The sequence below is a fragment of the Saccopteryx bilineata genome, chromosome 3 (genome assembly GCF_036850765.1).
Source record: "Saccopteryx bilineata isolate mSacBil1 chromosome 3, mSacBil1_pri_phased_curated, whole genome shotgun sequence".
Lineage (NCBI taxonomy): Eukaryota > Metazoa > Chordata > Mammalia > Chiroptera > Emballonuridae > Saccopteryx > Saccopteryx bilineata.
The window spans coordinates 35522412-35549329 of NC_089492.1; the positions used below are offsets into that span (position 1 = coordinate 35522412).

A 26918-nucleotide genomic window follows, 5' to 3' on the forward strand; every position below is an offset into this window, starting at 1 on the left:
TCCCGCACCCTCTTGCTAGCGGGTCTTCTCTTGGGGGTCTAGGAGACATCAAATTTCCTGGGCGGTGAGGCTGCCATCTTGTTTTGGGAGAAGAGGCCTGAGCAGTAGTCACTACAGTAACGAAGCGCGTGTCCGGGGCCCTCCGGGTTGGCCGCGCGGGGTGTTATTGGGGCGCGTGGCCCCCCATCCCTTGGCTTCGGCGACCGCTCAGGCCGGGAGGAACACGGGGTGGGCGGCCCGCTTGTGTCCTTCCCGGTCCCGGTGCCTGGGGGTCCTGAAAGGCTCCTCACAGTCCTGGCCTCGGGCGCCGCGCCGGCATTGTCTCAGCTCCATGGCAACGCGGGCGAGGCCCGGGCCGCTCCGGTCGGCGCAGCCGGGGCGCACGCTGCGCCGCTCCGCCGCTCCGCCTCGGCGTCTGCTCCGGGAGAGACGGGCCCTGTGGGGCGCTGGGCCCGACCCAATGGAGCCCTGACGGCTTGCGGGGCCCCGGGCGAGCGCGACGGCGGCGGCATGCCGGAGAAGCGGGTCTCCGCCGGTAGGTGGGGCGGGCTGGCGGGCCCGCGGCTCGGGCACGGAGGGCACGGAGGACACAGCGTCCCGACCTGACGACGCTCCTGCTTCTGATGTTACTGTCCCTGCCCGGGCATTCTCTTCTTACAAACATTCGGAAAAACGGCGCCACTGCTTTCGTATTGCACTTTATTATGATCCCCTCGCCCCCTAACTCACCTCCACTCCTCACTGCGTCCCCCATTGACACCGCCTCTTTGGTATCATGTTATTTTAACTTGCCTACGTAATTCTCCGTTTTGCAGCTGTAAAAATGGAGATCCGCGTCTATTAAGGTTAACTCCAGGGTCACAGTGAATTAGTGACCAAGCTGGAGGCCTTTTCTCCCCACTTCCACCTTGAATTCCAACTTAAAATTCAATCCATGTGCAGAAAATGAACAGTGGGCCAAAATTTTACTGACCTTGCCCGTGCATAATGCAGGGCTAGGTGCTGTCTCAAATTATTTAATTTACTTCCAAAGGAAATCAGATTTGAGTGAGATAATGTAACATTTTATCTGTTTCAGAGCCACCAACTATTACAGAAGCAGAATTTGTAAGTATAATTTGGAGGACTACTATTTTTTCCTCTGGCTTTTTAAAAAATAGCAAATCACAGATGTAGAAAAAAAGCTATATACTTTTCTCCCTCATTTTTGCCAATAGAAGCTTTGGCTTAGTTACAGTGGTGCTGAGTACAAGACCTTTAATACAGTCTTTAACAGGTACATTTGTAAGAAGGGGCTGCTTGATTTTTATGGTGGGTGCTATTCCCTGTTAAAGTTATTTTACATAAATGACCTCATTTAATTTCTCTAAACTCTTTAATGACATTTTATGAGAGATAGGTTTTATCTCCATGGTTTTATCATGATGTGGCTGTGCAGTTCTTGGTTGCAGTAAGTATTAATTGATGGTGTTGATTGATAATAAGTGGTCAATTTATAGTTATAATTACTTTAAAATGTACTAAATGTTTTCACATCAAATTTCTGGAGAGTTGAGTAACAATAAGTACTTCATCATGTACATATATATTGTATATATTGTCATTTAGGCGAGTGCTATATTTAGGGTGGGTTGTATGCTAATTCTTACTGTGTATTTAAGGAATTTGTCCCAGGTTGAACAGCTAGATAGGTAGGAGAGTCTAATTCCTGCTACCATCTGAATTGGATTTTGAGATCTCTAGCTACTTTTCTATATTATTTGCTTATTTCCTCCAGCACTTATTTCTCTTATTTGCTTTTGGCTTTTTATTCAACAAACATGAGTGCCTTCTGTATTCACAGTGCAGTGAATGATGCTGAGGATATGTTTTGAGAAGTTCACAGTCTAGAAGGGGCTCTGAAAAGAAAGGGCTAAGGCTGTGTTTGGAGTACCTTCAACTTTGACCCTTCCAGACCTTTGGTCCACTGCTGAGAGAGAGAGAGACCAAGGTAGAGGCCCAAAGAGAATGTCAGCAACTCCTACATCTTCTCATTGCCCCGGTATAACTGCAGTGGCAGATTTCTTTAAGCTGTTCCCGTTCCCTGAATTGTTATTCGTTCTAGCAGGAGGTCAGCATTTCTGGAGCCAGCTAATCTTTCCCATGCAACTTCAGCATAAACATTCTGAAGAGCCCTCAGCAACATTACACTTAATATTTGAGCATTCTGCTACTCTCTACAGGTCTTTGAAACTGCCTGGGAACTCGTACGGCTAGAAGCCTCTATTAGTCACTCCTCCTTTTCTTGATTCCTTTGATAGCATTATCTCCAGTTCTCCCATTTCTCATTTTTATGTTTCCCTCTCTGGCTTCTCTTTTTCTTTGCCCACGGAAGTGTTGACCTTCTTCAGGATTCTGTTGTACAGGCTTTCTCTGAAGAAGCTCCACCTCTGCTATAGGTTCAGCTACCCTGTTTCACAGGGCTTCCAAATTTAAACGCTGGTCCAGACACCTCTTCTGTGCCAGAACTCTGTATCCATTGGGTAGTTGGGACCCTTTGTCATTTGGGTATCCCTACATTACCTCAATAGTCTAAACTGAACGTATCTCCCTCATTCCTTTTATCTTTCTGTTTTTCTTGTTTTGGCTAATAGTGCCACTGGCCATGTAGTCACCTAAGCCAGAAGCCCTTTTCATCACCCCCCCCCCCAAATAGCCAAATCTTTTTCTTCATCCTCACAGCTACTGTGTTATTTCAGGCCCTGATTCCTGGGCCTGGACTTTTGGCAGCACTCCTAACTGATATTACTGCCTCCAAAATTCCTTCTGCCAACTCCAATTTTTCTGTGCCTAAAGCATAAAGTGCAAACCCCTGTGCATCAGCTGTGCGGGAGGAGATTGCTTTGCTCTGTCTCACTTTAGATTTTCCTTCTCGCATCACTCCTACTACCCTGGCTATCAGATTGCTATTAACTCTTTTAAAAAGTAGCAAGATTGCTCACATATTTTATTAATCCTGCTATTTATTGAATGCTGATTAGATGCTAGTATGATATTTAACCTCAAAACTAACTCTATTAGGTGGTTATTATCACCCACATTTCACAGGAAGTTGAAGTCACAGAGCTTAACTTGGCCTGAGGTTACATATCTAGAAACTGGCACAGCCAGAATGTCAAAAGCCTTCCTTTATTATTCAAGCTTTTTTATAGCTTTTTAGCCTTCTTTAACCTTACCTCCCAATACTTTCTATGTGATAAAGACAATGTTCATACTGTTTTTGGTTTATAAAGTACTTCCACATGCTTCTGCTTCAGCCAAACTGCCCTGCTTGCCTCCTTGCCTCTGCTGTCAAGTTTCTTCTCGGTTGCCCTCCCCCATTATTTCACAATCTTGCACATTCTTCACTGCCCAGCTCATCTCCTCCATGAAACCTTTCCAACCTAAACTCATCCAGACTGCTTTTGAGCTCTGTGCAGCTTTCTGTTGAGCCTAGTTTGTGACCACGTCCTCAAATTCATAATGTCACCAAGCATTACCTGTAGATTAAATAATTCATATGTCTTGCACATATATTTTCCCCTCTGTTTTTCAAAAGTTTAAAAGTATATTTTCTCATTAATTTTCTTAGACAAAAACTGTGTAGATCTCTTGTTTCCTAAAATTCATTCTACTCTTTTCCAGAATACATTTTAAACATATTGATCTCCAGAATAGACTACACTTTCCAGCTTCCTTTGCAGCTAAATGTGGTCATGTAACCAAATTCTAACTAGTGGAACGTAAGCATATATGTTGTGTGTCCTATTTATGGAAAGCCAATTTACAGAGATGAAATAACTGGCCCCTAGATCGCTCAGCTAGTAACTGGTCAAGCCACAGTTGGAACCTGGGTTATTCTGACTCTAACACTCATAAAATTATAAAGGGAGAGAGTGTGCCATTTTTCTTTTCTCCTGCTGATTGGAAACTTACTATAAAACTACAGTAATCAAAACAGTGTGTGGTACTGACATAAAGATAGACATTTAGACCACTGGAATAGAATAGAGTTCAGAAATAAATCTTCTTATATAAAATCAAATGATTTCAACAAGAGTACCAAGCCCATTCAGTGTAGAAAGAACACTCATTTCAACAAAATGATGGTAGGAAAATTGTATATCCACATGCAAAAGAATGAAGTTGGACGCTTACCTTATACCATCTGAAAAATTGATTCAATTACTCCCACCATCCTAGTAGATGTGAAGTGTTATCTAATTATGGTTTTGATTTGTACTTCTCTTGTTGCTAGTGATGTCAAACATCTTTTCATGTGCTTATTGGTTATTTGTATATCTTCTTTGAAGAAAATTATATTTAAGTCCTTTGCCCTTTTAAAAATTTGGGTTTATGTTTCTCTTGCTGAGTTTTTAGAGTTCTTTATATATTCTGGATATTAACCCTTACCACATATGTGATTTGAAAAAATTTTCTCACCTTCTGTAGGTTTTCTTTTTACTTTCTTAAAGATTTTATTTATTGATTTAAGAGAGAGAATAGAAAGAGAGCAAGTGAGATCGTAGTTTCTTCACTTCAGCTGTTCATTGATTGCTTCTCATATGTGCTTTGACAAGGCACGCCCAGGGTTTTGAACTGGCAACCTCAGTGTTCCAGGTCAACGCTCTACCCACTGTGCCACCATAGGCCAGGTTCTTTTTACCTTTTTTTTTTTTTAAATTTTTTTAGTTTTATTTTATCTATTCATTTTAGAGAGGAGAGAGAAAGGGAGAGAGAGACAGAGAGGGGAAGAGAGAGAGAGAGAAGGTGGGGAGGAGCTGGAAGCATCAACTCCCATATGTGCCTTGACCAAGTAAACCCAGGGTTTCGAACCAGCGACCTCAGCATTTCCAGGTCGATGCTTTATCTACTGCTTTTTACCTTTTTAATAGGGTCATTTGATGCACAAAAATTTTTAATTTTCTTGAAATCAAATTTATTTTTTCTTTTGTTGTTCATGCTTTTGATGTCATATCTAAGAATCCATTGCCAGCTCCAAGATCATGAAGATTTATTCTTATGTTTTGTTCTAAATGTTTTATAGTTTTAGCTCTTACATAGGTCTGTGATCCATTTTGAATTAATTTTTCAGATGGTATAAGGTAAGCGTCCAACTTCATTCTTTTGCATGTGGATATACAATTTTCCTACCATCATTTTGTTGAAATGAGTGTTCTTTCTACACTGAATGGGCTTGGTACTCTTGTTGAAATCATTTGATTTTATATAAGAAGATTTACTTCTGAACTCTATTCTATTCCAGTGGTCTAAATGTCTATCTTTATGTCAGTACCACACACTGTTTTGATTACTGTAGTTTTATAGTAAGTTTTGAAATCAGGATAAGTAAGTCCTCAGTTATTTTTCAAGATTGTTTTGGGTATTCGAGGTCCCTTGGGATTCCATATGAAGTTTAGGGTGTTTTTTTCTATTTCTACAAAAATAAAATGGACTTTTGATGGAGATTGTAATATACTATAGATTAATTACTTTGGGTGGTTTTGTCATTTTAACAATGTTGTCTTCCATAAAAAAGAAGGAAATTTTACCTTTTGCAGCAGTAAAAGGGCCTGGAGATTATTATGCTAAGTGAAATAAGCCAGACAGAGAAAGACAAATACCATATGACCTCACTTATGTGTGTAATCTAATGAAAATAATGAACTGAGGAATAAAATTAAAACAGAGGCATGGACACAGGGAACAGATGGTCAGCTTTCAGAGAAAAGGGAGAAGAGGGGCCGGGATCAAAGAAGGTGAAGGGATTAGACAAGAAATGTACACACATAGCCCTGGCGGTTGGCTCAGTGGTAGGGCATCTGCCTGGCATGTGGAAGTCCTGGGTTCAATTACCAGCCAGGGAACACAGGAGAAGCACCCATCTGCTTCTCCCCCCACCCCCCTCTCCTTTCTCTCTATCTCTTTTCCCCTCCCACAACTAAGGCTCCATTGGAGCAGAGTTGGCCTGGGCAAAGAAACGTATACACATAATACATAGATACAGACAGCAGAGTGGCAATAGCCAGAGGGAAAGGAGGGATAGGGGAGTGGAAAGAAACTTTGCTTGGGGTGAACAGGGGGTATGATGCAAGATGTAGATGGTGTTATATTGAGTTGTGCACTTGAAAAATGTATAGTTTGGTGAACTGTGTCAAACCAATAAATTAAAAATATATATATTGTCTTTCAATCCATGAACATGGTATATCTTTCTGTTTACTTATGTATTCTCTAATTTCTTTCAGCAATATTGTATAGTTTTTAATATAAAAGTCTTTGCTTCCTTGATTAAGTAATTCTTTTTAATTCTATTGTAAATGGAATAATTTTCTTTTTGAATGTACATAACTTTTTTTAGTAAGTGATTAAAAACTGATGTTTATTATTATTTATGTCTTATTATTTTTCATTTCATGAGCACAGTTCTAAACAAAATGTAAATCTCTCTTTGTCTTGTAGTTAATTGTGTGCATGGCTCTTCTGTTGCTACAGACTCTGTAAATTCCCGGATGAAAAAGGCTAGGACTTATTAGGTGATCCCTGGAAAGGCACAGTTGTTTGCTTTTATATGCTTTTGCGATTGAAGGAAACTAAACCATGCATGAGACAAGGACTTTAATTATTGGTAATATTTTAAATCTACACAAAGTTGCTACTGTGACTTCTGCAGTTACCTTCTTAGAACTATATATAAATACATAATTTTTTAATATCAGATGTTATGCTTCAAATGACTTTATGCAATTCCTAATCAAGATTTTTTTTAAATGGTGATCTTTTAAAATTCTTGAATAGTCTCTATTGGTGAGAAACTATATCACCCAATAGGTATTAAAATTTTTTAGACTATTTTTACAACCATTCAAACTTCTAAAAGTTAAAAATTAAAATTTAAAAGTTTTTTTTTTCATGACAAATATATTAAAATTTCTTAGGGTAATCAAATAGAATTAGAAATCAATAAAATGTTTTATATCAGATATTTCAAAGTAATGAGGAAACACTTATCACAGTATATACATACATTTTTTGAGTAATGACCTTGTAAATAGTGGATACTACAACGATTCATCAGTTGGCAGCAGACAGAAATATATGACATATGTGACTGCAGTGATTTGGGGCCATCATCTGTAGGCTTCCAGGACCTCCCCTCCCCCTTTCCTCCAAGCTGTCAGCACCTTTGGTTGTGTACTGTCTTCTTGGACACCTCAGATGGAAACTCCTCCAGCACTTTCATGGGGCATTGGTATGTTCTGCAACTAGCCAATAAATCCATGTCCAGGGGCTTGAGCAACTCCCTGGCTATGCTCAGTGTCTGACAGAAGAGCACTGGGTGTGGGATGTGGCTCATAAATCACTGACTCTAAGAGAAGAGCTGGGTCTGAGGAGTTGCTCACAACTAGAGATCACCATCCTGAGAGCCCAGCATGTTCTGTGCTTGGTTGCCTTGAGCGCTAAAGAGGTCCACTTTTCCTTGATCCATTGAGTTCCATTGTCTGCACACCACTGTGTGTCACTGTACACCGGGTGAGAAGCTCTAGTCTAGTAATTGGTTTCTTAGGAAGGAGGAAAGAAAGAATTTTTAATATATTTTAGGAAGAAGTAAAAATAGGTATAATTTTGGAAATATGGTCTAAACTATGCCCTGATTGGTGATAGCATTCCCAATCTAAAATGTTACAGTTTAGAATTCTACATTGGAAATAAAATGAATGGCTTTGGTTTAATGTGTGAATAACATGAAAGGAAGTTGAAAACTTGCGTTATTTTTCTACTTTTGCCATTAGCTAGCTGTGATCATCTTTACTTGTTTTGCTTTCATAGAATTTGAAGTTATTTTGAAATGCATTTCAGATGACATTTTCCCTGTTTGCTGATTCCTCCTACTAGATAATATCTTTCCATCCTTTGGGAGAAATTGGTTTATATTATGCTTTTCTTATGACATTTATTTTGTATTTTTTCTAGGACTATGGTTTTTGTATATATTTATCTTATTTCCTTTCTTATTTATATGGTATTTTTTAAATATCTTTCTTCTTTTACAGTTGTGAAGTAATTGCCACTTATCTGGTTTGAAGGTTCAGCAAAATAATTTTTTAAGCAAAAAGACTTTTTACTTACCATAATTGGTAAGCACATAAACTATTTTGCTTAACCCTTTTCCAGGGAGATTTGAGAAGTTTGGACTAAAAACGGAAAAGCTGACTTCACTTTCACAGATGGCACACCTGTAATACATGAAAAAACAAGTTTCAAGAGTGTATTCAATTCCGAAGAACTGTTTCTACCTTCCATTGCATCATTGAGCAGAAAATCTGGGTTGCAAATTTTGCAGTCAGGTTCATGGAATGGTGTAATTGAGGAATTGGTTGTAACTTTTTCCGATTCTACCATTAACTATCATCAGTATATTGGTTATTTGAAAGATATTAAAACCCAAATATGGAGACTTAGTTCATTTTGTCTCCATGTGACTGGATTGTGGAAACTTACTGAGAATAGTTAAGTTGCTTTTTCAGATTAAGGCATTAAAATTTTTTTAAAATTTAATGGTTTGAGAATAATGGCTCTATCAGGTCCTCGTTGCTTCACAAACCCATTTGTTACTAATGTGACCCAATACTTGATCACATTAAACTAGTAGACACTGCAGTGGGAAAATATGCTCATTTAGTTAGCAGAGTGCAGGCCTTTCCATTGAAGTGCCACCAGCGAATTGAGCAGATGGCACTTGTCGACTGCACTTATTTCCATGGCAACCTGCCCTGACAGCAGCAGAAGCGCTGATGTTGAATATTGTTAGAAATTAAGATACAGTTTCATTTAAAAAAAATACGGATTTTGATGTATCTGAATAATACTTTACGTTTCCTTGGTTGTGAGTGCAAACCTGAGGATGGGACTGAATGCCAAGGAAATGCTCCAACAGTGTGGTTTCATTTCAGGGGCCCTGCGGGAGCTAAAAGCAAACTGCTGACCAGGGGCTTAGGGCGGTACTTTTGCAGGGTCTGCGGAAGGGGCCACTGAGACTCTCATCAGTCCACGTGGAGATGAGTTCAGAATTTGAAGGGAAACATTTAGAAACTTTCTGGTGATTTGACAGAGTGTGTTCATATCTATTGAATTTTAAAAAATGGGCTTATGTTATATATTTTTTTTATTTCATTTTCTAATATTTGACAAAAGTTATCTGAAATAGATTAGGGATAAAACAAAACAGGTACTTCATCACGGATAGTTTGGGAAGTGTTGAGTTAGAGTCTCTAAGAAGTATGAACCATCTGGAAATGGATATATGAATCTGAGGATTATCAAGAAATATTTGGCAATGTGGCCGACCAAATTCTAGGCAGTAATTACGCCTGCCTGACTCTATGAAATACACATTCTGTTTTATAGCTAAAAGTTAAAAATGCCTATTAAAAAAAACTAACAAGGGACTGTACTCCACTACTGTTATAAATAAGAATAGTCATCCTTCCCATCCACAGATTTTTGATCATGAGCCCAGGAGTGCAAAATTTGGCCACCCTATTGTAGTACAATGCTTTCTACCTAAGAGATCTAAAAATATTTATTGACTTCAATTGATTTCTCCTAAGAGTTACCAAAACCTACATAGTTCACTAAATAAAATCCAGAAAATTAAAGTAACTTGGAAAGGTAAAAGTTGAAAGTTTATTAGTCTTGTACTGCCACCAAATGTTATCTGCCTTGTTCTACTTTACTAGGTCTTTGCCAATCAGAACTTTGAAAATATATTACTGAGGTGCTGCTATGAAAGTGGTAGATTTATGAGATACTAGGTTTGTTAATCAGTTCAGATTTTTAGTAAGTTCTTTGGTATAAATCCTGTAAGTGATTGTAACTCTATCTTGATAGTACAATTTCTTTAAAAATTATCCTGGAAATCTATTTTTCAAAGTAGATGTTAATATATCATAGTATCTTCCTTATATTTTTACACTACACTTCAACACATTTTAAAAAAATTGGCCAGTATAAAAAGAAAATAATCAGCCATATGGAAATAATAGCATTGTACCATATTGTCAACTTTCATGTTAGATTTGTAGAATTGAAATATAATTATGAATAACAAAATAAACACATGTACTATACAACAGAGTGTGCCATGTTGTGCTTTTGACACAATGGAAACAATTACTAATAAAATAAGGTGTTTAATTTGGAAGAGAAAATTTGCTCTTGGCAGTGGCTTTCCAATTTTGCCAACTTTAAAAGTGACTGTGTTGGGGGATGAAATAGTTATGGAAAAAAATGTATACAATCTTTTTCTTTGAGCACATGCACTAAGTGTCTTCATGCAAAAGTTAAGCAGGACCCAGATTACTCAATCTGTTCTTTCTGAGGGGGAAGCAGTAGAATACTTTCTTCACTTGGTTTATCACTTCCAATAAGCAATTTAAGAAGTTTACATTCTGAATTTCATCTTAACCCCAATCCCTGGTTCTGTCTTTATTGATCTGCCTTTATTTTTATTAAATATATATTTTAATAAGTCTAGGAAATTTACCATGTGCAGTATTTTGTATTTGTTTATGTTCTATTTAAGTATGTTATATTTCTCACATGTTTTATTTTCTAGATAAGTACAGAGGCAGATCTTTTATGGGTTTGCTCCACTCTATTTTCCAATTTCTTTCTTCCAGAGATTGTAGCACTATGTTCTGCTCATAGTGAGGATTTAGTGTTGACTAAAAAAGATTTGAAGACCTACATATAATCTGTTGATAGCAGAATTAGAGAATAATACTGGCATGTTTTAAAACATCTTAGTATAAGCATAATATTGTATTTTTATGTTTTTTTGCAGGAAGATTCTTTGGCAACAGATAATTTCCTTGTGGACTACTTTAATGAATTTCTAAGCCTTCCAGTGAGTGTATTATCATGTTCTATTGAATATATTAACAAAGCAAAGTATTGTAATCACTGGGTTATCTTGTAAAACAAAGTTATCAAGGATAATATTTTAAAAAATAAATCATTTAGGTAAGATTTGTATCTTTTTATGGAGTTAATGATTGGGATTTAAATCATATTGAGGAATTATTTTCATTGAAGAAAGCTGCAGTTTCTCTACCATCAAAAGAGTTCTGTACAAAACCAGATACAGTTATATTTGGCGCCATTTTAAGTTTTGAACAGAGGTGGTAAGGATAGAATATAAAAAAATTTAAGAAACTAAATTTCTTGTCTCTAGGCAATTATTGTCATCCTCTTGCATAAATATTAAATTGTAATTTGTTTAAGGCAACTAGAGTCTGTTTTAATTTTTAGAATTTATTGATTTTAGAGAAGAGGGGGAGAGAAGGAGAGACAGACATCAATTTGTTGTTCCAATTACCATGCATTCATTGGTTGATTCTTGTATGTGCCCTCAGCGGGGAATGAACCTACAACCTTGGTGCATTGGGACACTCTAACCAACTGAACTACCTGGCCAGGGCCAAGGCAACTAGAGTTTTATATCTACAGTAAATAAGACATAGGAGGATGCCAAATAACTGATTTTCAGACTTAAGTGCAGTGATTGATAGAGTAAGCACTGCAATGTTTGGGGGAAGTGAAATGGAGGTGGGTGCATAAAAACTCATATATATATATATATATATATATATATATATATATATATATATATATATAAAGTTAATCAAAATGTCAGATAAAAGAAAGTTAGAAAGAATAGACTTTCGTTATTATGAAAACACAAATACCTTTTTCATTAAAATATTTTACCAGGCTCAATTTGGAATATAAAAAGTCACAAGTAATTTTAAAGGTGGTGGACTATAAAATGTGAAATCTCTATAAATGTCTTTGGAAGGGAAAGCACTACATGTACTTTCTTGCCTAGATTAGCTGATTCTGTGCACACACATTTGTTTGTTGTATGAAATTTTCTTCCCAGGAGAATGTGTTCTTTCATCTTCATTTGGTGTAGCTAGGTCTCTGGCCCAGTACAGGGTTTAGTCCGAGACACCAAACGACCCTCTCCCTTTCCAGCAACAGGCCTGAACAGTGTGACAGGAGACCTCAGGGATTCTTGGTTGGTCTGACTCGTCAACTTTCATTGTCCAATTGTGTAATAGAAGAAATCCAAGAGTGTCACCAAATTGTCTGAATTTTGCTCTTCCAGAGTATGTAGTCTTTCCTCTAGGCTCTGCATTCTCTATTTTTCCTCCAAAAAATATTTTTGTAAAAATTAAAAAGAAAAATCTCTGTTGGGTCTGATTTCAGTTTCTCAAAATTTACATTTCATTGTCTCAAGATTTGTGATTGTCTTGACTTTCACTGGCTTTAGAAGATAAATTCCCTTGCCTAACTTTTTAAAAAAAATCTGTTTTAAATTATAGAAATAATATAGCAATAGTATAGAAAATTTATCTAAAATGTGAGAAAAATTCAGCCATAGTCCTGCCATCTGGTTAGAATAGATGTTACCATTTTTTTTGCATGTTTTCTTTCAGGCTTTAAGTGAAATGACACAGTGTGATTTCTGTTGAACTCCATCAATGCAATCATGGTTTGCATCTCACCCCAGGTTGTCCCTTTCATATGTTCCATGTGGCCACCCAGGCTGCTTCTGCTTTTATTGTATATTCTCTCTGTGGCTCTCTCGGCTCCTTTGCATCTACATTTGGTACCACATGGTCTTCCCATTAAATCCCATGTTTCATGCTGTAAGATGGGAAAAGGGGAAATGTCACAGGTTTCCAAAAAGAGTTTTGGGGTAAGGAGCGGAAGGAATGATGGAGTCTAAACCAAATATTAGTATGGTTTATTAGCACTTAGCTAAGAATTAGAAGCCAGTATGGCTTTACTGAGAATAAATATGCCAAACTCATTTCTCATTTTTGGTATAATTATGGGCAGGTATGTTAGGGAACCATAAATTTAATGTATTATGATTTCAATAAATAATAAAATAAATTGAATCATGTTACCTCTAGTTCAAAACTCTGTTTAATGTCTTCTCATTACACTAATAATGAAATCCAAAATCCAGTGTAATCTGGCTCTTGCCATCTCTTGATCTTTGTTTCCTACTTCTTTCCCCTTGTCAATTCTTTTCCAGACTAACTGGCCTTCTTTATGTTCTCCAACACGAATATGCCAAGTGTACATAGGGCCTTATAGCCTGGAATACTCTTCCCTGAGATATTTGTATCACTTTCTTTCTGATTTAAATCACTTCTGTTCAGAAGGTCTTCCCTCCCAACCCTATCTGAAACAATACACCCAACACATGGTCCACTTATGCTGCCTTTTTTCCTTTTTGTCTCCAAAGCCCTAATTGTCTATGAAATTAGTTTTCAAATATTTGAATGGATTCACTAACCATAGACAGTAGGAGTTGACTCCTAATAGCCTCCAGATTGAAGTCCAAATTCCTAAGTATGGAATTCAAGACCCTTTGCAATTTGGCCTCAACTTAACTTTTCTAGCTTTAACTCTCCTCCTCCTCCTCCTACACTCCTCCTGCCTGCACACTCTTTGCTGCCTCCCCTGTTCCACCCCCACCCACTTGAACCACATAGATTCTTCCTGTGCTCAGGTCTCCAGGGTAGTAGTCAGTAACAGGAATGAGATAGAAATGTGTTTGAGCAAAACTCTTCCACAGATTACCTTGTGATCTTAGACATATTTCTTAATTATTTTTTGATTTTTTTCCTCTATGAGAACAATATAACTATCTTATATTTTGTTATGAAATTAATCTATATGAAGTACCTGGCCCAGAATTAGTGCTTCACTTTCCTTTTTCTTCAGTAACTAGGTCATCTCATCTTCCATTGCTGAAACATGAGGGACAGTCACTCTTTAAATAGATTGGTGGATCATTATTGATCTAGGGCAGTGGTCGGCAAACTCATTAGTCAACAGAGCCAAATATCAACAGTACAACGATTGAAATTTCTTTTGAGAGTCAAATTTTTTAAACTTAAACTATATAGGTAGGTAGGTACATTGCTATTAATTAGGGTACTCCTAAGAGCCGCACTCAAGGGGCCAAAGAACCGCATGTGGCTCGCGAGCCGCGGTCTGCCAGCCACTGATCTAGATGCTAATCTGTGCCATATGAATCTATCATTGGATTTGACACTTAAAAAAATATTTTTATCAGAGACTTGGGTGAAACATTGCAAGTGAACCATGCTTTTCCATTTTTAGGTCACTGAACTAGTAAATGACAATGTCCACCAAGGTCCAGATGGCTCAAAAAGTTGTCCTAATACATTGTAATGGTTATAGAGCTGGCAGCAAAGGAATAAACTGATCATTTGGGTAACAGAATTTGGTCTCATTTTTATCATGATCATCTGAAATGGGCTAAAGCAAACAAAGCGAATGTGTTTTTAGGGTGCATTAGTAAAAGTATAGTTAAGATCAAGAAAAATATTAGTCTGGAGCATAAAAGGCACTCAACAAATGTTTTTTTGAATTGGATATAACTGTCAGACCACTTAAGGAATATCGTGTTCCATTCTTGGTGCCATATATTAAGAGTTGCTCTGCCAACTCAGACTTGGGTAGGCTCTGCGAATGAGTGCTCTGGAAACCATGTTAGACGAGGAATGGTTGAAAGAAGTGTGAGTATTGAACCTGGCTGGGGAATGGGTAGAAGGTTTGGAATGGAGCAGCTTTTTCCAAATATCTGAAGATATGATTGAGGAAGAGGAGTTAACATATCCTATGAAACTAGAGGGCAGCACCAGGGCTGCCAGCATTAAGGGAATTGAGTTCTACTCACTAGTAGAAAGATGTTTAATATTCATTTCTCTCTCTCTCTCTCTCTCTTTTAACTGAGAGGAGGGGAGATAGACTCTTGCACGTGCCCTGACTGGGATCCACCCGGCAACCCCCGTCTGGGGCCAATGCTTAAATCAACTGAGCTATCCTCAGTGCTTAAGGCAAACACTCGAACCAGTTGAGCCACTGGTTGCAAGAGGAGAAGAGAGAGAGAAGGAGGAGAGGAAAGGGAAGAGAAGTAGATGGTTGCTTCTCATGTGTGCCCTGACCGAGGATCAAACCCAGGATGTCCACACACCGGGCCAATGCTTATCCACTGAGCCAACTGGCCAGGGCTTAAAGTTTGTTTTCTAACAGTAGAATGGGTTGGCTTGTGAAGGAGTAAACTCTGTGATTGGAGATAGTCAGACATAGGTTAGGAAACCATTCTGGGGAATATTTTATAGGGCATATAGGTATTGGGTGGCAGATTAGACTTTTCCAACTAATGAAAACATGATAATTTCTTCTCTTTATCTCAGGAGCTACATTGTAAATTTCCTGGGCCAAGGATAGGTCTCTTTCTTCTGTATCTCCCAAGCTTCTTGAGGATGATTATATTTTTATTTCTTCATTTTCCATGTAAGATCTTTGAAATAAATAAATAAACCTTCTACTGTTCTTCTGCTTCCCGTTCTCAACCAGCCCCCTAAAACCCCAACAATCTAAATCTGAGAATGTAGATATATACTATAATATTCTTAATCTAAAAGGGCTCTCAGGTCATCATTTAGCTTTCTGAGACTTCTGATATGTCTGTAGTGACATGCCCAAGGTCTCATTAACTGGATTTTGGCAGAAATGGGGCTAGGAATCAGGCTTTTTGGCTCCTGTGCTATTTCTTTCCATTACGCCATTACACCCTTGGGACACATTGTAGGGTCCAGCAATTGATGGCTGGTAGCCTGCCTCCATGTTACTTTTTGATGAGGGGAATCCAGGACAGTTGCTGCTATTATAAATAATTATGGCACTTTCCAAATCCCAGCTTTCATAACTTCAGTCCGTTTGTTCTGGTGCCAGGTTCACACTCAGATATTGTTTTCATGTGGTGTCTGGGAGGTTTCTTGCTGTCAACTCTTTATGGACAAGTGTTTGCTTATTAAGTTTTCTCCTGTGCTATAGTGTGAAAACTTTTTTTTTTCCTTTTGGTTTTGTGTGTTTTATGCTCAGTGACTGTTGTGGGATTGAGTAGATGAGCCCACATACATATTTAGGTTGGTCCTCTGTGGGTGGTTTAGAATGTTTGTGACATTTATGGTTTGCAGAAGCTGAAGGGGTGGCCTGTTCTATACCCTCCTTGCAAGGATAGGTATGTCATGTGTTTGCCAGACTATGCTTAGCTATGTGTCTTTGGAATTTTACCATAACGTTTTTTATTTTTTGGACTGATTCTCCACACTTTTTTTTTTCACTCTGTAAACTATTATAATTTCTTGCAGCTTTATGAAGGAGTTATATATGTTAGATGGACTGTTCAGTAAGGGGTGAGAGAGAGAAAGAGAGAAAGGGAATGGATTTGAAGAATGAAGGGGGTGAAGGGGAATGAAGGTCTTGGGTTGTCCCTGCCAAAATGTAAATACTCAGAGATTGGTTTTTGAAGGTGTTGATGGAGCTCTAGATATATACCTGTGGGTGATAAGCCTTGTAGCTCAAACATAAAATGCTCCAATTACCTACTGTAACTCATTTTATTAACTAAGGATATTTTCTATGCATTTTAAGTGGCACATTATTCCTTTCATCCCATTAGTAAGTAGTCCAGTAAATAGTTTATGGTGAAACATCTAAAATGACAATAAAATTTAGATTAAAAAAGTTATTAGGAACTGACTTGTTATATTCAAGTGTTCAGATGTTTTTCATTCGCTGACTAGGATGCATGTTTAAAATATAGATTTTGGAGCTCAATTAGTAGAAACAGAGTTGGACCAGAGATGAACATGTATTAAATTAACCTCGTCATTAGTTTTTAATTTGAATACTGTTCAGCAAAATAATTTGGCACCCTCTAAGTTTCAGTGGTGCTGGGTTGGCAGTTTGAGCACATCGCTAATTATTCACAGGGTTGTTTTTTTTCCCCCCCTCTTCTTTTCGAAGAAATGTGGAACCAGCAATTTATTGTGGTAAAAATATTTTTCTGCACTTGCTTTCTCTGTGAAAATATTTTTCACACACGGATGACTGGTACTACAAAGTTAGCTTTCACCACCTTCAGGTCAGTTCGTTTTAGAACATTTCGAAAATGATACTCTTGAAATGTGCAAAGGAAAGGAAAGAGCAGTCTGTAACAGCTTGTGGCAGATCGGGTTTGAGGCTCAAACTGGAGATTCTTTCCGTTACATGATTAAAAGCTGAGTGTTCTCTAAATTAGCCTATTTAGACTTCCCACATCATGCATTTCTATCTCCCCCACCTTACTTGTCATTTATTGTCACGTACTAAACTAACTTGGGAAGTTTTGTAGATAAGCTTAGAAATGGTGAAAACAAAGAACTCAATGTGTAAAGAGAGAGTCTTTTTAAGCAGATGACAGGATTCTGTATAATAATTAAAGACCAAGGTTTTTCTCCTTGTGTAAAATATAGATGGCTCCCCGTACCCCCATCTACGAATACACTGAGAGCCAGCACGAAATGGAGGCTTTGCAGTTTGTCTTAGTCTGGATTCTGGCTCTTCCCAGCTAAAAACCTTTCAGCGGCCCCTCATCGTTCTAAAGCGATGAATCTCAAATTTGAGTGTGCATCAGAATCACCCGAGGGCTTGTTAATCATAGAATTCTGGGTTCTTCCTTATAGGGAAGGGCCTGACAATTCACATTTCTAAAAGGTTCCAAGGTGACACTCAGAGAAGCACTGATTTTGAGAGAATAAACTGGAAGTTACAGCATATACCATATTTCTCCATATATAAGACGCTCCCATGTATAAGATGCACCTTAATTTTGGGGCATGAAATTTGAAAAAAAATGTATTACATAAAGTTATTGAACTCAAGTTTTATTCATCATAAAATTCATACAACTCTTCATCACTGTCAAATTCCCATCCATTAGCTTGTCCTTATCTGTGTCTGATGACAAATCACTGTCTTCATCTATTGCCTTGTCCTCAGTTCCATCTATGGCATTTGAAATGCCATAACCACTGTATAAGACGCACCCAGTTTTTAGACCCCAAATTTTTTGGAAAAGGGTGCGTTTTATACATGGGGAAATATGGTAATACGAAGTCCTTGATAAACTTGTCCTCTGCCTTTCTCACCAGGCTTATGTTCTGTACGTTCTCCTTGAATATTAAACTTCAGCAATGTCAAACTGCTTGCAGTTCATCAAAGGTGCTCTGTTGTGCTCTTGTGTTTTGATGCATTTGCTGTTTCTTTTGCTGAGTTTTCTCCTCTCCCTTACCTACCCGATGAGAATGCCTATTCATTCTTCAAGACCCAGCTTTCTCTATATAACTTCCTTATTTCCTAAAGATAATTAATGAATCCTTTTGTGCCATCCTTCTACTTTGTATGTACTTCTATTGTAGCTATTATGTGTACAAGTGGACTTGCAGTATACGTGAATTATTACTCAAAAGGAATTATTTGTGCTCTGCAGAGAGAACGAGAATGATGTAAAGAACGAGGATGGCCCTGGCCGGTTGGCTCAGTGGTAGAGCGTCGGCCTGGCATGCAGGAGTCCTGGGTTTGATTCCCGGCCAGGGCACACAGGAGAAGCGCCCATCTGCTTCTCCACCCCTCCCCCTCTCCTTCCTCTCTGTCTCTCTCTTCCCCTCCCACAGCCGAGGCTCCATTGGAGCAAGGATGGCCCGGGCGCTGAGGATGGCTCTGTGGCCTCTGCCTCAGGTGCTAGAGTGGCTCTGGTTGCAACAGAGCAACGCCCCGGGTGGGAAGAGCATCGCCCCCTGGTGGGCGTGCTGGGTGGATCCTGGTCGGGCGCCTGCGGGAGTCTGTCTGACTACCTCCCCGTTTCTGGCTTCGGAAAAATACAAAAAAAAAAAAAAAAAAAAGAACGAGGATGATTTTGTCTGTGGTATCAACCCACAAGTGCATGTATATTAATCCATGAATTCCTGGGGAAGGTGTGATGGAGGATGAAAATCTACCATTCCCTCAGTGGCTTTCATTCTTCTTGCTTCTCACAGTGCAGTCATCTTATGTGGAGGATGATTCTTGTGTTAAAAATGCATATGTTTTTATAACATGAGTTTTAAGCACACACCCACTTTATCTGGTCCTTAGCTGAAGAATCAGTGACCAGTTTCTTCATTGACCAGTTTCTATATGAGCAGAAAAACTGACTGTGATTAACTTCTTGAGAAATTGGACAACATTGTACTTTATGGGGATTTTCAAGGGATAATTTTTACTGACTATGATTTCGCCTCATGTGCTGACTGCAGGGTCCATTCTTCTCACAGGCGAATATTATTGTCTCTGCGTGTATTAGCATATCCTGAGGCTGGATCCATGTCTCATACATTTGAGTTGGGGCTTAATGGAGGATGCTCTGGCTTGGCTTATGAAATGTAGCAATATATACCAGTCACAATGTCTTATTTAACAAGGATTGAATAAATACTTATTGAATAAGTTAATGAACTAACAAAGGAACTGTGGAGTTGGATGATCTTACTAGAAAGCAGAAGATAGAGCCTCTTTTCCTGGAGAGACAATCAGATTGGTAGAGTATCAAACATGGAAGTCACCTTGGGATTATTTTGTTAAAACCCCTTTATATGATGAATCTCAGAAAAGTGAAATAATTGCCCAACATTACTTTGACTTAATCATTATGCTTATCATTTTCTAGATAGATTCTGGTTTAGCTAAATCCCTTTTAAGGTACAATAACTAAACTAAATATGATATTTTAGCATTCCTACGATGATCTTTGTGGAAATATTTCCCCTTTAACATTTTCATGTTACACTAATTTAAACTTATTTCAGTATCTTATTTACTCTTTTCATCAAAAGGGAAAAATTAATGACCATATACTTGTTTCTTCAAGGGCAGAAACAATATTTAATTTATCTTGTATCCTCTGTGCTTAAGACAATAATTAGCATTTGAGCATTCAAAAATTTTGTTGTTGAAATATGCGAACTGGGAGAAACTTTGAATCAGTTATATGCCACTTTTAGAAACTAAGAATTATCGCGATATTAAGGACCTTTAGAGATCTACTCTAACTTGGCTTTTTAAATAGAAAAACACTTATTTACTCTTTGTAAAGACTCAGTCCCATTTTAATTCCATGAAGATAAACAACACTTAAGCATAAAGACTGTAAATATTTTAATTTATCACATAACTACATCTTGAAATAAATAGGAACATTTTTTGTCATTCAATGATAAATATGTTTATAGTTTTCCATTTGTCTTTTTTTGTAAAGTACTTCTTTTGACCAGTTCCCCTCCTGTCATGTGTTAACATTCTTCTGCTTTTCTTCACCAGAATGGGTATTCCCCCCATCTTTCCCAACTTAAATTTAACTCGGATGAGAATTTAAATAGTTTCATGAGTGCATGTGAGTAGCAGAACCTAAATCACACGTGAAACCATAGCTACACGAGAGTCTGGGTAGTACAGTTTTTAGTTGTCCAGACTTTTTACATTTAAGGAGGTTGGAATGGTTCTGGGTGAGCCACTCCACAGCATCCAGTCCCAGCCCCACTGAAGTTATGTGTCAAGCCCATGTGTAAAGCAGTTTGGAGTCAGGAGTGCAGAGTTCTGTAGTCAGCTCGGGAGGGGACTAGCTGTAAAGCCATGAAGAAATCATTTAACCTTTGTCAGCTGCACTTACGCTTTGTAAGTTAAAAGTAAAAGTAATTGCTAACTACCTGACTTAAAACCTGCCCTGGTCCCTATGTATGATGGGGACAGTAACCCATCCAGAGAGCTAAGAATTACCACAGTAAACCTGGTTGTGGTAGCAGCAGCTCTGAGGTAACAGCCAGCCTCCCCAGAGCAGGGCAGTGGCTTTTGCCTACGGCGTGTGAGCAGTCTGTCTCACCATCTCATGAACTAGCAAGCAAAACTCCAGACTGCTGCTAGGAGAACATTCCTAAAACACAAGTCAGACCAGGACATGCAAAGCCTTCCATGATCTAATCCTATTTCACTCATGTATGTCATGTCTTTCCTTTCTGTTCCTTAAACCCTACCACCTAATAAACGATTCTAGTTCTATTCCAACCGCATTGAACTGCTTCAGGTTACTCACGTTCCCTATGCTGCTCCATACCTCTGTGCCTTTGCTGGTAAAACCAGAGCATAGACTTTGGGATCAAAACATCTTGGTTTTGAATCCCAGCTCCACTAACTTAATGGGGTTATTACTTAGCACAGTGCCTGGCATAGAGAAGGTGGTCAGTACAGGCTAGTTTTTTATCATATGTGAGGCAATAAAGTAAAGATGGGGAAATGCTTTCTATGGGACCAGATAGAGTTGTTTCTGTATTCTTGATCTAGCACTTCCTAGCTCTGTGTCCCATGGCCCATCACAGGACCACCCTGAGCATCCATTTTCTGTAAAGAGTTATTTCAAGAATGTGGAAATATTTGAGATAGTGCATTTAAACTTTCTGTCACATGCCTGGGCATGGTATATGTTTAGTAAACAATAGTGCTTATCACTCCTGTTATGTCTACCAACTATACCTTAACTATTTATTCCTAAGAAAGATTGGTTATTAAGGACCTCAGAGTGTCACAGTCACTGATTTTTTTTTTTACTTGAGCATTTTTTTAGCTTCTTTAACAGGAAACATTTTATTTGTACATAGAACTAATTGCCATTCTTTGCCTCAGATGATCACAGCTTTGTGTTCCTCTGGCTACCAGGTGTGAGGATAGGAGGCAGAAAAAAGAAAACAATAAATAAAGATCGAGTTTGTTCTTTTGTTCTGTGATTATTCAGAACTAGAAGAAATCCTTTCCAGATGGTTTTTCACATTATACTGCTCCATTTTCCCAACTCCAGTTAATATTTGATATTTATTCTTTACCAAGTTTAATTCAGTTCTTTCTCCGACCAGATCAATCTGGCCTTTGATATGGACAGACACATTTATCTTAGTCTAGTGATAGTATAACTCAGAGATAACATTTGACTTTTCGGTAACTGGTGCCAGTTTGAATCTCATGTTTGACAGACAGATAGAGTAGGCAACCAGTGAAATATATTAATTGAAGAAAGCTTATTCACAATTTACTGCTAAATATTATTACTTATTCATTGAATTACACTTGTCATTTTGAGGGGAAATCTTAGCATTGAAGCCGTTTGAACTCTATTGTCCATGCCCTTTAAATTCCATAGAAAGGGAAACAAATGAAAATGAACACACAACACTCCCAAATCTATGAGACACAGAGAAATCACTCCTGAGAGGGAAATTGATAGCATTTCAGGCTTACTTCAAGAAGGAAGATAAATGTCAAATAAACAATCTAACCCTACATCTAAAAGAACTAGAAAAAGAACATTAAGGCCCAGAGTATGTAGAAGGAAGGGAATAATAAAGAGCAGAGCAGAAATAAATGACATGGAGGCTAAAATTATATACAAAAGATCAATGAAATCTAAAGCTGTTTCGTTTGTTTTTTTAGTGAGAGAGACAGAGAGAGGGACAGACAGACAGAAAGGGAGAGATGAGAAGCATCAGTTCTTTGTTGCAGTACCTTAGTTGTTCATTGATTGCTTTCTTACATGTACCTTGACCAGGGGGCTCCAGCCAAGCCAGTTACTCCTTGCTCAAGCCAGCAACCTTTGGCTTAAAGGCAGTGTCCTCTGGGTTCAAGCCAGCAACCATAGAGTCATGTCTATGATCCATGCTCAAGCCAGCGATCCTGCGCTCAAGTTGGTGAACCCATGTTCATGCCAGATGAGGCCCCAGTCAAGTTGGTGAGCTCGTGGTTTCAAACCTCAGACCTCTGCATCCTGGACAGATGTTTTCTCCACTGCACCACTGCCTGGTCAGGCTAGAGCTGGTTCTTTGAAAAGATCAATAATATTGACCAACATTTAACCAGAATTATCAAGAAATAAAAGAGAGAGGACTCAAATAAATAAAATTAGAACAGGAGAACAACTGATACAACAGAAGTAGAAAATATTGTAAGAAAATACTATGAACAATTATATGCCAACAAATTGGACAACCTGGGAGAAATAGATAAATTCCTAGAAACATACAATGTTCCAAAACTTAATCAGAAAAATTAGAAAACCTGAATAGACTGATTACAGCTAATGACATTGAAGCAGTAATAATAAAACTTCCAGCAAACTAAAGTCCTGGACCTGATGGCTTCACAGGTAAATTTTACCAGAAGAAGAACTAACACCTCTCCTCAAGCTATTCCAAAAAATTCAAAGAGGGAAAACTCCCAAGCTCATTTTATGGGGCCAGCTTTATCCTAATTCATAAACCAGTTAAAGACACTACAAAGAAAGAAAATTACAGGCCAAGATTCCTGATGGACATAGATGCTGAAATCTTCAACAATATATTAGCAAACTGGATCAGCGATACATTAAAAAGGTCATACATCATGATCAAGTGGGATTTATTCTAGGGATGCAAGGTTGGTAATATTTGCAAATAAGTAAATGGGGTATATCACATAAAATGAAAAATAAAAATAACATGATCCTATCTCCAAATGCAGAAAAAGCACCTGATAAAACTCAGCACATATTTATGATAGAATTCTCTGCAAAGTGGGAACAGAGGGCTCACATTTCAACATAATAAAGGCCACATGTGACAGACCTACAGCCAACATTATACTTAATGGGAAAAAAAGGTGTTTGCCTTAAGACCAAGAACAAGACAGGGATGTCCATTTCTACCACTCTGTTTTAACATAGTACTAGAAGTGCTAGCCACACCAATCAGACAAGAAGAAATAAAAGACATCCAAATGGGAAAGAAGGAAAAACTCTCACTATTCAAAGATGAAATGATATTGTATATAGAAAACCCCTGTCTGACCAGGCGGTGGCACAGTGGATAGAGCGTTGGACTGGGATGCAGAGGACCCAAGTTTGAAACCCTGAGGTTGTTGGCTTGAGCTTGGGCTCATCTGGCTTGAGTGCAGGCTCATCAGCTTGAGTGTGGGGTCACTGGCTTGAGCGTGGTCTCATAGACTTGACCTCATGGTCTCCAGCTTGAGCCCAAAGGTCACTGGCTTGAAGCCCAAAGGTTGCTGGCTTGAGCAAGGGGTCCTTGGCTCTGCAGTAGCCTCCCCCCCCAGTCAAGGCACATATGAGAAAACAATCAATGAACAACTAAGCTGCAATGAAAAACTGATGCTTCTCATCTCTCTCCCTTCCTGTCTGTTTGTTTCTATCTGTCTTTCTCTCTGTCTCTGACAAAAACAAAACAAAAAAACCCAAAGACTCCACCAAAAATCTGCTAAATTTAATAAATGAATTTGGCAAAGTAACAGAATACAAAATTAATATTCAGAAATTAATGGCATTCTTACATACCAGTAATGAACTATCTGAAAGAGAAATTAAGAAAACAGTTCCATTTACTATTGCAACAACAACAGTAACAAAAATAAGGTACCTAGGAATAAATTTAACCAAGGAGGTGAAAGACGTGTACTTGGAAAATTATAGGATACTGAAGAAAGAAATCAAGGAAAATACAAATAAGTGGAAGTATATACCATGTTCATGGATTGGAAGAATCAATATCATTAAAATATCTACACTACCCAAAACAAATCTGTAGATTCAGTGCAATTCCTATTAAAAATGCCAATGGCATATTTCACAGATATAGAACAAATATTCCAAAAATTTATATGGAATGATAAAAGACCTCAAATAGCCCCAGCAATCTTGAGAAAGAACAAAGTTGGGCACCTGATATCAAACTATACTACAAGGCCATTGTAATAAAAACAGCTTGGTACTGGCATAAGAACAGGCATATAATGGAGCAGAACAGAAAACCCAGAAATAAACCAACACCTTTATGGTCAATATTTGGCAGAGGAGCCCTGGCTAATTGGCTCAGTGGATAGAGCATTGGCCCAGCATGAGGATGTCCCAGGTTTGATTCCCAGTCAGGGCACACATGAGAAATGACCATTTGCTTCTCTTCCCCTCCCTCTCCCCCTTCTTTTTCTCTTCCCCTCTTGCAGACAGTGGCTTGATAGGTTTGAGCATCAGCCCCAGGCACTGAGGACAGCTCAGTTGGTCTGAGCATCAACTGAAGATAGCTCGGTTGATTTGAGCATTAGTCTCAGACAGATAGATCTTACTGGGCAGATCCTGGTTGGGACACATGAAGGAGTCTATCTCCCTCCTCTCACTTAAAAAAATATATATATTTGGAAGAGGAGGCAAGAACATACCACAGAGTAAAGACAGCTTTTTCAATAAATGGCGTTGGAAAATTGGACAGGTCCATGCAAAAAAATGAAGCTAGACCACCAACTTATACCTTGCACAAAAATAAACTCAAAAAGGATAAAAAGCTTAATATAAGTCACAAAACCATAAAAATGCTAGAAGAGGCCCTGGCTGGTTGGCTCAGTGGTAGAGCGTCGGCCTGGCGTGCAAGAGTCCCGGGTTCGATTCCTGGCCAGGGCACACAGGAGGGGCACCTATCTGCTTCTCCACCCCCCCTCTCCTTCTTCTCTGTCTCTTCCCCTCCTGCAGTCAAGGCTCCATGGGAGCAAGGTTGGCCCGGATGCTGAGGATGGCTCTGTGACCTCTGCCTCAGGTGCTAGAATGGCCCTGGTTGCAACAGAGCAACGCTCCAGATGGGCAGAGCATCTCCCCCTGATGGGCATGCTGGGTGGATCCCGGTCGGGTGCATGCGGGAGTCTGTCTGACTGCCTTCCCGTTTCCAACTTCAGAAAAATACAAAAAAAGAAAATGCTAGAAGAAAACATGGGCAATAAAACCTTAGACATTTCTTGTATTTTTGCTGATATGTGTTCTCAGGCAAGGGAAACAAAAGAAAAAATAAACAAATAGGATTACAAACTAAAAAGCTTTTGCACGGCAAAAGAAACCATCACCAAAATGAAAAGAAAACCCACTGAATGGGAGAACATGTTTGCCTGATAAAGGGTTAATTTCCAAACTATAGAAATAATTATACAAATCAACACCAGAAAGACAACCCAATTAGTAAAAGGACAAAGGACACTTCTTCAAAGAGGACATACAGATGGCCAACAGACATACGAAAATCTGCTTGTCACTAATTATCAGAGAGTTGCAAATTAAAACCACAATGAGATATCACCTCATACTTGCCTGAATGGCTATCATCAGTAAATCAACAAACAAGTGCTGGTGAGGATGTGGAGAAAAAGAAACTTCATACACTGTTGGTGGGAATGCAGACTGGTGCAGCTAACATGGAAAACACTATGGAGTTTCCTCAAAAATGTTAAAAATGGAACTAACTGCATTTTGACCTAGTGATCCCACTTCTGGGAATATATCCTAAGAAACCCAAAACACTAATCCTAGAGAACATATGCACCCCTGTGTGCATTGCAGTATTATTTACAATAACCAAGATCTGGAAACACCCAAGTTCCCATCAGTAGATGAATGGATAAAAAAGCTGTGGTAAATTTACACAATGGAATACTACTCAGCTGTAAAAATGGAAGGAAATCTTACTTTTTGCAACAGCATGAATGGACCTGGAGATTACCATGCTAAATAAAATAAGCTAGTCAGAGAAAGACAAATACTCTGTGATCTCACTTATATGTGGAATTTAACGAACAAAATAAAATGATGAACAAAATAGAAACAGAGGCATGGATACAGACTGACAGCTGTTGGGAAGAGTTGGGGGACTGGATGAAAGAAGGTGAAGTGATTGACCATAATACATATGTACATAACACAGACAAAAAAGTGTAGTGATCGCCGGAGGGAAATTGGGGGGTGATAGCCAGAGGGAAATAGGTGGAGGTGGGCTAAGAGGGAAAAATGAAGACAGAAAGAGTCTTTAAGGCAAAAAGTCGTGATACAGAGTGCAGACGTTTTATTAAGTTGTACATTTGAA

General features: G+C 38.5%; 1 protein-coding gene across 7 annotated transcripts in view; it reads left to right on the plus strand.

The window, feature by feature from the left end:
• The first annotated feature begins 244 nt into the window (after positions 1-244).
• RGS22 (regulator of G protein signaling 22) overlaps positions 245-26918 on the plus strand; it is a 218212-nt gene continuing 191538 nt past the window's right edge. For 6 of the 7 annotated variants that reach the window (XM_066265963.1, XM_066265965.1, XM_066265966.1 and 3 more), the window contains exons 1-3: positions 245-535; positions 1079-1107; positions 10865-10927. In XM_066265963.1, the coding sequence (XP_066122060.1) occupies positions 511-535; positions 1079-1107; positions 10865-10927 (117 nt within the window). In that variant the 5' untranslated portion in view covers positions 245-510. The remainder of the gene's footprint in view (positions 536-1078; positions 1108-10864; positions 10928-26918) is intronic. The other variant, XM_066265969.1, reaches the window with a different exon arrangement.